The 15,479-nt window shown below is 63.0% G+C and overlaps 2 protein-coding genes across 2 annotated transcripts; both read left to right on the top strand.

Annotated features, from left to right (window-relative positions):
* Positions 1–1,249: 1,249 nt before the first annotated feature.
* On the top strand, positions 1,250–5,896 carry LOC102569841 (Golgi-associated RAB2 interactor protein 1A). The gene is made up of 6 exons (XM_059725518.1): positions 1,250–1,500; positions 1,768–1,934; positions 2,039–2,288; positions 2,455–2,564; positions 3,227–3,309; positions 4,070–5,896. The coding sequence occupies exons 1-6, from the start codon at positions 1,348–1,350 to the stop codon at positions 4,246–4,248; spliced, it is 942 nt and encodes a 313-aa protein (XP_059581501.1). The 5' UTR covers positions 1,250–1,347; the 3' UTR covers positions 4,249–5,896.
* Positions 5,897–8,214: 2,318 nt separating this feature from the next.
* Positions 8,215–14,505, top strand: GCC1 (GRIP and coiled-coil domain containing 1). The gene is made up of 3 exons (XM_006259932.4): positions 8,215–8,290; positions 8,530–9,547; positions 11,096–14,505. Exons 1-3 carry the CDS (start codon positions 8,277–8,279, stop codon positions 12,398–12,400), a joined length of 2,337 nt encoding a protein of 778 aa, XP_006259994.3. The 5' UTR covers positions 8,215–8,276; the 3' UTR covers positions 12,401–14,505.
* Positions 14,506–15,479: the final 974 nt, after the last annotated feature.

The raw sequence follows: 15,479 nt of genomic DNA, 5'->3' as shown, positions 1-15,479 counted from the left end.
CCCCCAGCCACGACCCCTGCCCCCGTGCTCCAGAGCGGGGGAGGGGGGGGTAGTTCTCCCAGGGCAGGGGGAGCAGCGCCATGACCCCAGGGACCCCAAAGGCCCATGGTGTGGTGGGGGCACAGCCAGAGCTGGGGGTCAAGCAGCCCCTGGAGGCTCCAGGCCAGGGTGAGGGGCACCGAGCTAACTCCATGCTGGCTCCAGTCCCCCCTCATCTGCCTTTGGTCCCCTCCTTGTGCCCGGTGGTCCTGCACCTCGCCCCCCAGGAGGAAGGGAGGTGCCAGGCTCCAGCGCAGCTAGAGGGCTTGTGCCCCAGCCCCTTCCCCCCTGCAAGATGCTCCTGTCTCCCCAGCACCCCACAGTCACCCCACAGCTGGGCCGGGGCCAGGCAAGGAGCAAGGGACCGATGCAGGCACAAGCCAGGGCAGGAGCAAGAAGCCGGGACCTGGGGCAGCTATGGGGGCGTGGGGGGCCAGCCTGGCTTTTGACAGGCTGCCCCTCTCCCGAGCCCATCTATCCTCCTGTATTTACCCAGCTGCCCAGCGAGGGTGCCGTAGTGTAGACAGGACTCTACCATGCATGGCCAGCGCCCAGGGGTGCCCTGAGCTGCCACCAGTGGGAACCTGGTCTCCGAATGGGGGGGGGGGGGGGGCTCAGAGCCTCTTTGCACCCGCTCTGGGTCTCCCTGGGTCTCAGCCGGGCATGGGGGGCACTGTCCTCCCTGCCCTGGCGCAGCTCTGTCTTGAGCTGAGTCCAGAGTCTGTACAGCGCCATGCACATGAGGGTAAACACCTTCCCTGGATGGGCTCTGGGGGCTCCTTGGAGAGAGAGCCAGGAGCTCCTTCGAGTCCTGGGGCTGCCAGACCCACCTCTGCTGCCCGCAAGGGCCAGGACACGGGCAATGGGGCTTGGGGGGGATGTGGAGCTGGGTGCAATGCTGCTGCTGTCTCCGGAGCAAGTGGGTAGAGCCCAGATGTGAGGGTCCTGCTGTATCCAGGGGGGTTGCACCCCACCCCTGATGTCCCCCTTCTTCAGGCACCACGGACCACCCTGCTGGTGCCCCAGGCCTGGCAAGGCCCTTGGGATACCTGAGCTGCATTGGGGGGGGGTGTCGCGTGCTGCAGTCCAGAGGGGTTGGGCAGGGTGGGGGGTCCGCAGCTGCCCCAGGCCACCCAGCCTTGACCATGGTGATGGTCACCTGCCAGCCATTGTGACATCGCAGCTCCAGGGCAGAGGGCCGGGTGGGGGGCACCCCACAGCTCCAGGCCTGTCTCCAAGCATGGCAGGCTCGCAGCAGAGGGATGAGAGCGACGTGGCCCTGGCCGCTGGGGGCGGCCTGATGCCGCAATGAGGGTCCGCATGGCCGGGGCAGAGGGCGACGCTGCCCGCGGGGGAGAGACAGCCCTGGAGGTGGAGGGGGGGCTGCTGTGCCAGCTCCTGCGGTCTCCAGACTACAACCTCTTCCCCAGGTCGGCCGTGTTCGAGAGCAACTTCATCCAGGTAGTTTCCCTGGGGGGCAAAGTGCTGCCTGGGCTCGGAGACCTCCCACCCACGCAGCTCCGTGAGCCTCACGGGAAGCCAGGAATCAGGGTAGGGGTTGGGACCCCCCGGCTGAGATGGGGGCAATGCAGGACACAGCAGGGTTGAGGAAGGGGTTGTCTTAGGGTCACCAGGGAGCTGGGCACCCCTCCAAATGGGCACAGCTGTGCAATGGGGCGTGGGGGGAGAAGGCAGTGCCCCCCAGCCACATGCTGCCTCCTCTTGCAGGTGACCAAGCAGGGGAACTGGGTGGACATCCACAACTGCCCCACGGCTGTGACGCTGGGCGTGACGTCCTCCGACCCCTGCTTGCCACTGCCCAACGTGCTGCTCATGGCCCGGTGGGAGGATGCACCCCAGGGGCCGCTGGAGGAGACCCCCGTGGCACTCAGCAGGTACGGAGCAGGGTGGGGATGAGGGGGGTCTCTGCAACAGGCACCGGTGACCCCTGCGCTGGTCCCTCTGGGCACCACGCGTGACTGTGTCCCCCCTTGTCCAGGCTGCTGCCCCTGCGCTACGTGCGGCTGTCGGTGCAGGACGCGACGCGGCGGCTGCTGCGGCTGCAGGTGGCCACGGGCCCCGTGTACTACCTGCGCCTGCGGCCCGAGCACCCCGACGCCGTCTTCCGGCTCTGGGGCCGCCTGGCCGCCATCCTGCGCCACGGCCTCTCCATCACCTGCAAGGACCCCGCCGTGCGCCTGTCCCACAGCCTCGTGCCCAGCCCTGCCGGCTCCTCCAGCAGCTCCGAGGTGCGTTGCCTAAGGCAGGGGGAGTGGGGGGAGAGGGCACGGGTAGAGCCGGGGAGGTGGCAGCTGGGTCAAGCCTGGCCCGAGAGCCCAAGCATCATGGTGCCGCCATGGAGCCCCCCACTTGGCCACGGGGGGCAGGAAGGAACCTCACAGCCTTTCCCTGCAGCCGGCACCTGAGCTTCAGACGCCCGCCGGTGCCCGCCTGGGCAGGAGGCTGTCGCGGCTGTCCAGGATGGCACTGGGCCGAGCGGCAGAGGACAGCCTGGTCTGGAGAAGGTAAAGAGGGTCCTGTGGCACCTGGGCTCCTGCCCCCGCCAGAGACCTGGACCCCTCCTGTCTTTCCCCCCCTGGTTCCTGGGAGCTTCCCAGCCTAGGGGGGTCCCAGGCGGCTCCAGGCAGGAGAGAGCATTGGGGCAAACCCCCCTGTGCAGAGAGGGGCTTTTGGGTCCCCCTTGACCCCGGGGTAGGGACCAGCCACCCCCCTGCGGGGTGTCCTCCCTGCCCAGGGTTGCACCAGGAAGGGCACTTGGCCATGGGGGGCTCTGTTGGGCATGAGGATGTCGGGTAAATTCCTTCCCCGCTCTGTGCCTCAGTTTGCCCATCCACGAAATAGGGACAATGATCCCAGCTGCTGTCCTGGGATCCCTGAGTGAGATGTGCTGCTATGAGGACTCTCTCCCCACAGCTGCTGGATGAGCTGAGATGCCCTGGAGTCCAAGGGGAGGTGGGGGGAAGATCCAGCCAGACCCCTTCGTACCATCCCTTCCTGCTCCGCCGGCCGCCCCTCAGTGCCAGAGACCCAGGATCCCCCATCCCTCGAAGCACCCCCCGGACAAGGGAGGAGCCGGGCACTCCCGCCTGCTCCACCCCACAGCCCCTGCCCCTGTCTGGGGTGGGCAGCGAGGTCCGTAAGCCCTGCCTCTCCCTTCCTCCCCCAGGCTCTCCTCCTTCTGGACTCTCGCCACCAAGGCCAAACCTCCAGCCAGGGACGAGGCCCCGGGTGCCCCCGGGCCCCCAGGAGGTAGGAGACTGGCAGGGCCGGCAATTGCCCCCTCTCCTGGGCGAGGAAGGGGCTGGTGGGGGTAGAGCATCTTTGGGCTGCATTTCCCAGCATGCACAGACAGTGCCAGGCCCCCAGCACCAACCTCTCCTGGGTGCTGGAGCTGCCCGGAAAGATCTCGGTGCTGGCTCTGGATATTCGCCTCCGTGCAACGAATCGCCGAGAGCCAGGGAAACCCCGGGGCGGACAGACCAGGCGGGGACGCCGAGGGCTGCACCGAGCACGGTTACAGCCCCACAAAACCTGGCGTGTCATTAGAGATGAGATACGACCGGTAGAAAGAGGGAGCACTGCCAGCAGCCGCAAGAGCTTCACCTTCGTGCAAGGCAGGCCGTTGATAAGGGAAGCTGAAGGGGTCGTTTTTGCAGGGACGGGAGAAGTCAGGCAGTGATATTAAGGAAAATAAGGCAGAATCTTCTCCGTGATGTGCTACAAAAGAAATCCCAGCCATTGCTGAGGTCTGAGGGATAGTAACGTTTTCAGTCGCAGGGGAGAAACAGCAGAAATATTCATTAAAAATCTTTCTCTTTGCTCACCGGCAAGAGTCTGGATGTCCCATAACAGAAAGCCCCCGCTGGTCCAGTAGCAGCTAGTCGGGTGTTGGACAACAGCATTCCCAACACGGCAGCTCTAGCTAGCCAGAACCCAAGAGTTATAAAGGAATTGGCCGAGATGAGGGCCGCTTGGAGTTCATGTCTTGCCTTCACATTATGCCTTCCAGGGAAGCTGATGGTGTGTGAGAGGTGCCTGGGGCAGCTCCCGGAGCCTGACCCGAGCTATGCGGGCGAGCAGGCCAAATCGAAGGGTGAGACCACGCACCACGGGCTCTGGGAGCAGGAGGCTCCATCCAGGCTCCTGCCGCTCTCCCGGCTCAGCAGCCTCATCGCCGTGGGCCAGTGATAGTGGACGGGCCTCGGCTCCGGGCAGCCGGGCTGGGGTTAGCACGAGGACCGGGCCGACGCGGCAGCAGCTAAGACTTGTAGCTCCTGTCTGAGAATCCCGAGCATCATAAATATATCGCGGCGGGGCAAGGACCTTCAGGCCAGTAGCGTTGGGTTTCACATGCCTGGGGAGGGGGCACCGCGTGCCCAGCCTGCCCGCGACCCCTTGAGGCACATACATGATGAGGGAGGGAGGGCACTGTCCCTGGTATGAGCCTCCTGTGCCTGCCTCCACCGCCCTGGGCCCCACTCAGGCCATGGTGAGGACCCCAGGGACCACGCGAACCCCACCGGGATCTACGTTAGTGTCTCCCGCACCGAGCCATAAGCACAGGCTGGTTCCTGGTGCTCTGGGGGCTCCCGTGCCCTTTCTGCAACCAGAGGAAGCCCCTGGCATCTTCTGCCTCTGTGGATGCGTTCAGGGGCAGGAGGTGCTGGCCGGAGCTCTCTGCTCTGCGTCCCCTGGGACCCCCGGTTATTATCCTGTCCCCTGCACGTTGTCCGTGGTATTTGTCGCTGTCCCCCAGGCACGGAGGTGCGGGCTGGCAATCCCACGTAGGCCCAGCCTCACCGCCAATATAATGCATTTTCACATAGGCAGCATGCACCCTTTCCCCAAAACCCAACTGCTGCAAACAGAGGGGCATGTTATACGCGAGGGAATATGGTAACGGCAGTTTCTGCTGGGTGAAAGCAGGAGGAGCCCTGCCCGCTTGGCTCCCTCCCGCTGCTGCTTCCTTCTGCCTCTCAAAAACCAGCTGTGGCTCTCACCCCAGGGCGTTGTTTGCTGGAAATTACGGTATAGCACCTAGGCCCGTCCTTGCAGTGGCAGGACATGAGCAGCCCCTTGCACCACCCGGGCTGGGTTGGGGGGTCTGGGATAGGGGCAGGTTGGGGAGGTCACCCAGCCCCTCCGCTGCCCCCAGGGTCCCTATGGCAGCAGCACGTCCTGCTGGAGCCCCAGGGCACATCCCAGCAGGAGGTTTGGCCCGTGGTTGTGCCAGTGGGGAGCAGCCCCTGGCACCTGGCAGTGCTGAGCTGCGCACCCCCAAGCCCGCCGGCTCTGTAGGAAGTAGTTTGCATGGTGCTATGCTAAGCGGTTGACTACATTCCCACCATGCTTTGTGAGTTAGGGGCCTGTAGCCTCGGGGCTCTTCACCTCCTTTGATTCCAGGACCCCTTGGAAAATGCCTGGAGAGCCTTTCTTGCCTATGGGAAAAAAATACTGTATTTTCTAGCATACAACATCCCCCTCCCATAAGATACACCTTGTTTTTGAAAAGCAGAATGAAGGAAACCACCAGCCTTCTGTGGGCACGGGGAAGGAGAGGGGAGAGCAAAACCCTCACCGCCTCTGGATGAGACCCTCGGGTAGCTGGGGTCATGCTGGGGATCCTCTCCTGCCTGTGGGGTGCTCAGCCCCAGGACGGGTCCTGTGCATGAGGCAGATCAGGGTGCAGCTGGGCTGGGTCCCTGTTGCTGCTGCCCCCCCACACCCCATGCACCCCCTTTCCCAGAGCTGCATTGAGGAGGCCCCTCCAGGGGCACCCCCACGCCATTCCTAGGGGTGGGCTGCGATTTGCAGGGACAGGGGCATCTCCCCCACATCAGGGATGATCATGGGGATTTCCCAGCTTCTGGCCTTTACTGGTTGCTACATGGGTCCAGGAAGGAATTTTTCCCCCTTTCTGCTGTTCCGTGTGTTCCTCCAGAGGCGCTGGGAGCTGCAGCCCAGGCTGGGGATGGACTGGGCTGTGCCAATGCTCCTGCTGCACCCACGCTGGAGGGTCTTGCCCCCACGCTCAGGCTCAGCCCCAGGCTGCACTGGGGCAGGAAGGGATTTCCCCCCTGCTCAGACTGGTTGCACTGGGGGGTTTCCCCTTCCTCTGCAGCGGGGCACGGCCTCGTCCTGGGCTCTCTGCAGCAGCCATGACCCCCTGGCAGCAGTGGGATGTTGGCAGCCGCGGCCCCCCTGTATCCCAGGGGTGGGGGCGATGCCTGGGGCTGTGTCAGGGGTGACTGTGTCATGTGGCTCTAAGTTTGCACACGGGGTTTGTTTGGGGTGGGGTTGGATGGGGCTGATGCTGACTCAGGCAGGGCTTGGACTAGATGCGACCCTGCAGCTCCCTGCCAGACCCGCGGCTCTGGGACTCTGATTCCAAGTACCACAATACAGTTGACCACACATTAGCTGCTAACTGTAAGCTGCTTCACTCCCTCCCTCCCACAACTGCTGGCCCGGAAACTCACCCAGGGTCCTTCCAACGCATGCTCCACAGCGAGCAAAGGCTTTGGAAAGCCAGGTCCCCCCGGGCACCTGCTAGGTCCATGCAACAGCGCAGGTCCCAGCACAGATTCCTTCTTGCTCCCACCAAAAGCCCCGTTTTAAACAGCAGATAATCGATTTTGCCCCCGAGGCTGGTACACACGACTGGTGCACGCAGCGGGCAGGTCTCCAGGCTAATTTCAGACCAGCTAATACAGGGAACAAGAATAGGCATCCAAGACTTTAGGACCTGGATGCGTTAAGATTAAATTGCCTTCAAATCTTGTTGTGCCTCCAGAAAAACATGCTTCTTGTAACTTCTAATCTGCACTTGCCAGGCCTTATCTGTGCAGTTCGAGCTTTTATATCTTTTGGCGATTGAGTTTGCTATTAAAGATGTACATCTTTGTACGCGGAGAGTGTTTAATGTGGTGGGACCGGTTCTTCAAACACTTCTTGGTTTTCAGAGCCCATCTGAGCTCAACGTCCTGGCGCGCACGCCTGCAGTCTTGTGAGCTGGCCACGCTCCCCACCCTCCCGATTGGGCTGGGACAACGAGGGCTCTGTGTGCGGGCGCCACGGTCGTCCCTCCTCGAGCGGCGCGCCAGTCCTAGAGCTACGGCCCGTAATGTTTTTGCTCAGTTTATTAATCCCACGTTCAAACTACAGCTGGGTTTCCTTTGGCAGCAGGGCTTTTATGGCACTCTGGCAGGGAAGCACGAGTCCCACCGGACTTGGTACAGACGCCAGATCAAGGGCAGGGCATCATCTGTGGGTCTAAAGATGGCCAATGAGGCCGATCCAGGATCGAAAGGCTCTGCCGCAGCTCGGACACGTGTTTCCGTGCGGGGCGGGCGGCTCCGGGCTCGTGGCTCGGTCCGTGACGCGCTGTTTCTGCCGCTCCTGCTTTTCCATCTGCTGTTGTGGCGAGGCTTCAAAGCACCGAGCTGCCGGCAGCCGGCTCCTGCTCCGGTTGGGCCGTCCTGGGCAATCGTCTCCCACGAGCTGCTGTCGATGCCGCCTTGTTCCAAGCTGGCCTCGAAGACGTCCTCGAAGCGCTTTCTCTCGCACGCGCGCCGTGGCTGAGCGGGGGGAATTAAGACTTGCTCTGTGGGGGCTGGAGTCAGACACCCGGATGACGCTGCTGGTCCGGCCACGCTGACGTCGGATGATTGTCGCCGACGCTGTAACCCTCCGGCCCACCCTGCCACCCCCTCTCGGCCCCACCGTCCTGTCCAGATCCACCCCAGGGCCTAGGCGTGTCTGCCCGCGCTCTCCCACGGTGCATGCCCCGTGTCCATGTGCCATAGACCCCCGCTCCAGTGCCCCATACACCAGGCCTCACTGGCTTCGTGCCCCACAGCCCTTCAAAAGCCCCACAGTGTATGCCCTATGACCCTGCAGCTCCATTGGCCAAACCCCTTTGCCCCAGAGACCCCAATGCTCCCCAGCTTCAAGGGCCCAGCCCCACGCCACGTGGCTCCCGCCTCTCCCTTGTTGACACTTTATTAGCAGCATGAACACAGCTCAAGTTCCGGGTCCGGGAATGCGCATGCGCACGCCGCATCAATAAAGCCTACCTCCCTCTCGACGCATGCGCAGTCCGAGAGCCCACCGGCGGGCCGCGATGCGCATGCGCCTTAACCCGCGAGTTTGCACCCCGCGCAAGCGCGGGCGGCCCCGGCGGGGGAGGCGCGCATGCGCAGTGCGTCTGGGCCTACATGCGAGTCTGCAGGTAGGGAGCGGACACTGTCGGGGCTAGTTCCATCCGGGCACTTCCGGGGTCGGGTGACCCCTGACCCTTGACCCCTGCCTCTGGGGTGGCACCAGGCCCGTCCGAGGGGCACGTGCCCTGCACCCCGGGATCGGGCCCCCCCCCCCAGTGCAGCCAGGATCGGGCCCCCTACCTGTAACGGGATCGGGCCCCTGCGCGCGGTGCGTGTGCAAACGGTGACGCGCGTGTCCCCGTCCCAGGGCGCCAGAGCAGAACCGGAGCCGCGGCGCGATGGAGAAGTTCGGCATGAATTTCGGGGGCGGCCCGAGCAAGCGGGACCTGGCGGAGACGATCGAGTCGCAGAAGAAGCAGCTGCTGCAGTACCAGGCGCGCCTGAAGGACGTGGTGCGGGCCTACAAGAGCCTCCTGAAGGAGAAGGACGCGCTGGAGGCCAGCGTCACGGCGCTGTCGGCGTCCCACGAGGCGCACGGCGGCCCCCCCGCCCCGGCGGACGCGGCGGACGACGGCAGCTCGGTGCACAGCGAGGACAGCGGGGGCACGGCCGCCAGCGCCGACACGGCCGCCAGTTTCCCCAGCGCCAAGGGCGAGCTGGGCGCGGAGGAGGAGAGGGCCGCCCCGCCGAAAGCGGAGGAGGCCAGCGGGTCGGAGAGCGGCGTCAGCACCGGCAGCGCCGAGGCGCCGGAGGCCGACAGGCGGGTGCTGCAGCTGAAGACGCAGCTGGCCACCTTGACCAGCTCCCTGGCCACCGTCGCGCAGGAGAAGTCCCGCATGGAGGCCTCCTACCAAGCGGACAAGAAGAAGATGAAGCAGGACCTGGACGACGCCGCGAAAAAGGCGGAGGAGGAGCAGAGCCGGCTGGAGGCGGAGCTGGCGGGCGCCCAGGAGCATCTGGCCGAGGTCAAAGCCCGCCTCATCGCCCAGCAGCACGACCGGGCGCAGGAGCAGGGCGACCACGCCGTGATGCTGCGGGAGCTGCAGCGCCTGCTGCAGAGCGAGAGGGCCGCGCGCCAGGAAGCGGAGCTGAAGCTGGAGGAGACCCGGGAGGCGCTGGCCGGGCGGGCGTGCGCGGCCGACCGCGCCGAGACCTACGAGCTGCACGTCCGGCGGCTGCGGCAGGAGGTGGAGGAGCTCCAGCGGGAGCTGCAGGCCGCGCGGGACGAGAGCGGCAAGCCGGACCCCCGGCTGCAGACCCTGCGGGAGGAGATGGGCAGCCTCAAGCATCACTTCCAAGCGCAGCTGCTGCAAGAGATGAGAAAGGTGGCTCCGTCGCTCGTGCTTCGGCCGCCCGCTTGTAGGAGTGGGGCGGGAGCGGGGTTGCAACGCGGTTCAGGCGGTAGAGACCCTGCATCTCGTACCTCCCAAGCGAGGTGGTGCTCTCTCCTACCTTTCGTAGACATTTGGGCTGGAAGGGACACTGGAGGATCATCGAGTCCAGCCCCTTCGTCTTCAGGAGGAGACTAGGCAGATATTAGGCTGGGGTGATATGATCCCAGCACCCGTTCCTGCCCGGGGCTGGCGGTCGGATGTGGTGATCTGTTTAGGTCCCTTCCGACCCTAAGTGCCATGATACTATGAGTAAGAGATTTTAAAAAAACAACATTTTCTGTGTTAGCGGCGGCCACCCTGTGGTACGTGGCAGAACAGGGAGAAGGCAGCAGAGCAGCAGATCAGACAGGAAGCGCAGGGCTGGGAGCGGAAAGCAAAGCAGCAAATTGTGCAAGGAGGACACTGAAGGAAGCAGGAAGCAGAGCAGTGGATCAGGCTGGGAGCAAACACGCTCCCAGTGGTCTTTCCTGCCTACGTGCAGGGAGCTGGACCCAATGAGCTGTAAAGTCTCTTCCAGCCCCTAATAACTATGCAGCTATTAGAGCACTGGATTGGTCAGGGAGCACAAGGGAGGAAGCAGAAAGCAGAGCAGCAGAACGGGCATGGGAAGGGGATCGGAGCAGCGCTCGGGGAAGGTGTGGGGCTAACTTGTGGCCGAAAAGGCTGGCCCCGCACTGTGCCAAGTGAGAAGGACCGCCTGTGTCCTGCGAGGCTAGCAAGTCCCGCACAAGCCAAAGCACCCAGCGCGAGCGGGCAGGTCCCCAGTGGTCGGGTGGAGACGAGGGTGGGAAAGCAATCCTCGTGCCGTAACGTAGTGTCTCGGCACTTCCCCGTGGTGCTCGTTCTAGCTGCCCGCCCGGAGCGGATGCCGCGTCGTCCCGCGGCCGTGGGGCAGCACCTCGCATCTTGCCTTTGTAATAGGTTCCCAAATCCTAGGGCAGAAAGTTCAGCGCGGGCACCGCCGTGAAGGGGAAGCTACTTTTAATGTAGCTTTCTGCAGAATTCCCCATCCCTGACGTCGAGATGAATAACTCGGAAGAGAAGGGGAAAAGATTAGGGCTTTGCTCGCTCCAGCTTCTGGGCCTCGGCAGCTCCCCTTTTCCCTGGCTCCGTGCAGAACGGCTCGTGAGATGCACTTTGAGCGTGTCAGCCTTCCTGTGGCAGCAGCAGATCCGGCTGTGGGGGCCAGGGGCCGTGCCACAGTGAGATCCCGCACTTCTGTTGGTGGAAACATCCCAGGAGCGATGTGTCCCGTGCCCTACAAGTGAGAGTCATGGTGCGCTCAGGGATTTGGCCCACTGGCTAGGGGTTGAGCACCCCTGGGTTAAGTGGCTTCCTCATTTCTGCGGGTGGGGGGAGAGAAGGCTTGAAATAGCAGATGTGGTAGCAGAGAGGAGGGAGCTGCTCCGGCACTTGAACACAGAGGCTCCTTGCGTATAGTGAGGCAGTAACGAAACCCATCTGTGCTCTTCTTTCCAGACAGCCCAGGCAGAAGAGCAGCTCCGGCAGCAAGCCCAGATGGAGGAGCGGCGCGTGGCCAGCTTGGAGGGGCAGGTCTCCGAGGCGTCGGAGCTGCTGGGCACTTACGAGAAAGCCAAGCAGAAAGACCAGCTGGTGATTCAGAAGCTGAAAGACCGCATCGTGCAGCTGGACCTGGAGAACAAGACCCTGGCTATTGCGGCGTCCAGCCGGTCCCCCGTGGACCTGCACCTGGAGGAGGCCAACCTTGACGTCAACGTCCTGAAGGACAAAATGGAGATGCTGAAGAGGCTTCTGCAGGCAGCAGCTAAGAAGAGCCAGCCAGCTCTGGACATCGAGAAGCTGTGTGAACTGGAGCTGCCGAGGGGCCACGAGGCAGGGGATGGGGAGAAGGCCACTGCCCTCTACTACCAGCAGGAACTAAAGCAGCTGAAGGAGGAGTTTGAACGATACAAGATGAGGGCCCAAGTGGTCTTCAAAAACAAGTCGGCCAAAGACGGCAGCACGGCGAAGGAGCTGGAGGAGGCTCAGGAGCAGCTGGCAGAGCTGAAGGAGAAGTACGTCGCGCTGCGGCTGTCCTGCGAGGAGATGGAGAAGCAGCATCAGCAAGAGCTGGAAGCCAGGAAGCAGGAGCTGTGCCACCTGCAGCAGGGTCACCGGCAGGAGCTGGAGAGATGCCAGCTGGAGTACCGAGAGAGGAGCCTCATGCTGGAGGAGGAGATGCACAAGCAGCGGGACCGCGCGCTAGCCATGCTGGCGGAGAAGGATCAGGAGCTGGAGCAGCTGAGAGCCGTGGCCGTGCCATACGGGCTCCACGGCTCCAAGAGCTACATGGGACCAGGAGGTAACGTGGGCGATGACAGCTTAGCGGGTGACATCTCCTCCGAGAACCTCACACAGGCCCTGCACATCGCCGCGGCCAGTGAGCCCACCTTCTTCCTGTACGCAGAGCAGCTGGCTCGCAAGGAGGTGGAGATCACAGCCCTGCGGAAGCAGAAGCACCAGCTGGAGACGGAAGTCCACCAGCTGCAGGAGAAGATCCTGGTCGAGGGGGAGAAGCACAGGGAAGAGGTGTCCGCCCTTCAGGACCGTATCCAGAAGACCGTCCGGGACCAGAGCAGGGAGGGAGCCAACCTGGAGTATCTCAAGAACATCGTCTACCGCTTCTTGACCTTGACGGACTCTCTAGGCCGTCAGCAGACGCTAACAGCCATATTGACTATTCTGCACTTTAGTCCGGAAGAGAAGCAAGTGGTTATGAGACACTCGGCCTATGGCAGCTGGTGGCTGCCTGGGAAGAGATGAGACCTCGTGCTCACTTGAACTCCTCCCCTTTAGTAACACATTCCTGGTTTCTGTCTGTCCCGAAAGACCCAGCCACCCTTCCCCTTCAAGTGCGTGTGTCCTGGCAAACGCCGAGGGGCTTGGGGAGCCTTCAGCAGAGAGCTGAGCTTTTACACTAGTGCCTTTAGCGCTACTCTAATGGCAGAATCGCTCTGGTCACTTGCCAGGACCACAGATGTCTTTGCTACGGGTATCCACAGGAGGGTGGGGAGGAGACCCTGACTCAGGGCAGCAGCCGTGTTAAATCTCCTTTCCCTGTTGGGCCAACCCTCCGTGCATGCAAGGAATAGGGGGACCCCGTCACTTGCTTGTCCGTGGGCCTGCACTTGAGCAGCGAAGGAAGCAGCCCTTTGGAGGTGGGGAGACGCGATGCTCGTGTCACTTGATGTGGGGAAAAGCAACAGGGTGATGGTGACGGGTGAAATGTAATTCCCACTGTCCAGGAATGGGAAATCCTGGGCAGCTTTGCGTGATGGCCAAAATCACACGAGAGTGAAACAGCTCCTTGTTTTCAGTGGGGACAGCCAAAGTGTGCGGGGGAAGATTGGGGAAGCGTAGCAAGAAGTCCCCTCTGCAGCAGGGATTCTCCACGGAGCCGGACGTGGGCTCATGCGGGGGGAAACGCTTTCCCAGCTCTTTCACTGACTGGCACTTTATAACACCGGAGGAGTGAGAGGTGGCTCTGGACACATCCCTGGTATGTCTGCGGTAGATCAGGCACTGCTCTGCCCCCAGCCCTCTGGGAGGAGACAGGCGCTGTCCCAGGAAGGAAGGCTGAGGGGACAAAGCTAAGGGGATGCTCTGGCCCTTGGCAGTCATTTGCAGGCTGCTGAGACTTGTGCCACGTCCTGGGTGCTTCTAAGTATAATTTTACTTATTTTGTGACAGCTTGGACGGGGCCCAGAGCCAGTGCAAGCAGCAGGGGAGGGCAGGAGAAGCAGTTTCTCCCAAGACCAGGGACTCTTGTAGCTCTGGAGCATCTGCGCGTGCTTCAGGCCTCACTGCTGTCATCCTGAGCCATGGGTGAAGGGACCATGCGCAAGCCTGGTCAGGAGCAGAGTCCCTGGGGAGATGGGCTGCAGCTGCCTCCTCCCGGGGTCGTGGGAAGGAAGATCCTGCCAGGAAACAGGAGCAAAAGTAGTGGGGACTTCCAGTTAGTCCTGCTCCCTTTCCAGCAGGCACTGCCGCCTTTCTGGGGCAGGATCGTGGTGCCAGCCATGCAGCTTGCCTAGGGCAGAGAGGCACACAGGCCATGAGAGCCCTCTCCGCTCTGGTTTGGTAACAAGCCAAGCTGGGATCGTCCCTTCCCACTGAAGTCAGTGTTTGTGCCTGGGGTTGCGGTCTCCCTTGCCCCTGCCCCTCCTGTGCTTCAGTTTGTCCCCCTTTTTTTTCCACCTCCCACCCAAAAGCAGCAGTGTTTCCATTTGCTGCCACTGCAGTGTTCTTGTTCCCTGCCCCTCTTCCCCATCATGGACCAGCACTGCCAAGCCAGGACTGCCTGCTCCATGGTCGCACAAGGCCCCTCGAGCGCTGCACACGCGCTGCCAGGGCAGGGTGATGTTGCTACAGCAGGTCGGGGCACGCGAAGCAGGGATGAATGGCGCTACTGGCTCTGCCATCCCTCGGCAGCGTGGGGTATCCGCGCTGGGACCTGCCGAGCGCTGCCACCTCATTCCTCCGAGCAGGAGGGGATCAGGCGCTGCTCTTGGGCACCGTGGTGGGCTTCCTGCCGCCGGGGCATCCCGGTGCTGCTGGTGAGCAGTATTAGTAGGGCCTATCCAGGTTCTCTGCCCTGCAATGGGTTTCCTTTGCCCCTTTCGGTGTAATGGATCCGGCCATCCCCGCGGCCCCTTTCCCAGGGCTGCCAGCTGGCCCTGGGACCGGGGCTGGTGTCCAAGGCTGAGCTTCTTGGTTTCCACAAGCCAAGGTTTGGGCCAGCGAACAGCAAAGCTTCTGCCCTCCCTCGGACGGCTCTGCCAGCGGCATCGGGAGGTCTGGACGACGATTTGCCTGGTGCACGTGTGGTCGTACGAGGGTCTCATTAAAGGTGCATTGTGTTCCCGGCAGCAGCGAGTGAGCATCCTTCTGCGCGTCGCCTAGCGGCGGTGGGGCTGCAGGAGGTGCAGTTGGCGCCTGGCCCCAGGCCTTCTTCCGTACACTGTGATCAGCCCTCCTCTCCGTGCTGCCTCGTTTCCACACACAGGCCGTCACCCCTGCAGCGGGGCGGGGACCTGGAATCCCTTATTCGGGTGAGGAAACCCCTCTGCGGGTCTGTGCCTCAGTTTCCCCATCTGGAACACAGTGATAATGCTTGCCCCCACCTTGCCAAGAGCTGTGGGGGCCAAAGGGGTAGAAAGCCCAGAGCAGGGCTGGACCAGGGGCAGCAAAACATCTGCTAAAGTGGGGAGGGAGGATCAGCCCCTCCCTTGTGCCTTGCTTGTACCCACACCTTGGAGGGAGGGAGCCAGGCCCTGGAAAGGGCCCTGCGGAGCAGGGAGGTGAAGCATCCAGCCCCCACCCCCCATCTTGGTTCCCCCAGGCCAGGTGCAGGGGGCCAGCAGTGACCCCAAGCAGGGGTCTTGCTCATTCCTCCAGCAAGGACCCTGGGTCCCATCCATGCACGCCATAGTACTCACAACTGCTGTGCACCATGGGGAGGCACCAGCTCTGGTCCTCCCACAGCCAGCAGGACCTGACCAGGCCAGTTCCTCCAGCTGCACCTGGCAGAGCCACACATGCCCACACCAGGCTGGGGGCCAGCCCAGTACTTCTCGGGCACCGTGGAGAGGGGCCAGGGCTGCAGCCAGCTGAGCCGGACTCCCAACTCAGTGGAGGAGGCTACGGAGGCCACAGCCATGGCAAGACCAGTGGCCGGCACTACGTGACAGCCAGGTACCCACTATGGGTAGCCTGGGTACCGCCTGCCCACTGGGCTTGGGCCCGTCACAGGCAGGGGTCACCAGGTGCCTTCGGGCCTGTTCCCCCCACCTGGCTGGAGCCCCGTCCAGGGCAGATGGGCAGGAGGCCCCTGCCTGCCTTG

Source organism: Alligator mississippiensis, chromosome 4, assembly GCF_030867095.1.
Source record: "Alligator mississippiensis isolate rAllMis1 chromosome 4, rAllMis1, whole genome shotgun sequence".
NCBI lineage: Eukaryota > Metazoa > Chordata > Crocodylia > Alligatoridae > Alligator > Alligator mississippiensis.
Note: the sequence above shows the minus strand (reverse complement) of the source record. Positions and strands in the feature narration are given on the sequence as shown.

What these genes read in the sequence shown, in the direction of transcription:
- LOC102569841 (XM_059725518.1), top strand. Translation starts at nt 1,348, where the DNA reads ATGAGGGTCCGCATGGCCGGGGCAGAGGGCGACGCTGCCCGCGGGGGA. An exon ending in GCTCCTCCAGCAGCTCCGAG is followed by an intron (nt 2,289 to 2,454) that starts GTGCGTTGCCTA and finishes CTTTCCCTGCAG; the next exon opens with CCGGCACCTGAGCTTCAGAC. An exon ending in GACAGCCTGGTCTGGAGAAG is followed by an intron (nt 2,565 to 3,226) that starts GTAAAGAGGGTC and finishes TTCCTCCCCCAG; the next exon opens with GCTCTCCTCCTTCTGGACTC.
- GCC1 (XM_006259932.4), top strand. An exon ending in TGCTGCAAGAGATGAGAAAG is followed by an intron (nt 9,548 to 11,095) that starts GTGGCTCCGTCG and finishes TCTTCTTTCCAG; the next exon opens with ACAGCCCAGGCAGAAGAGCA.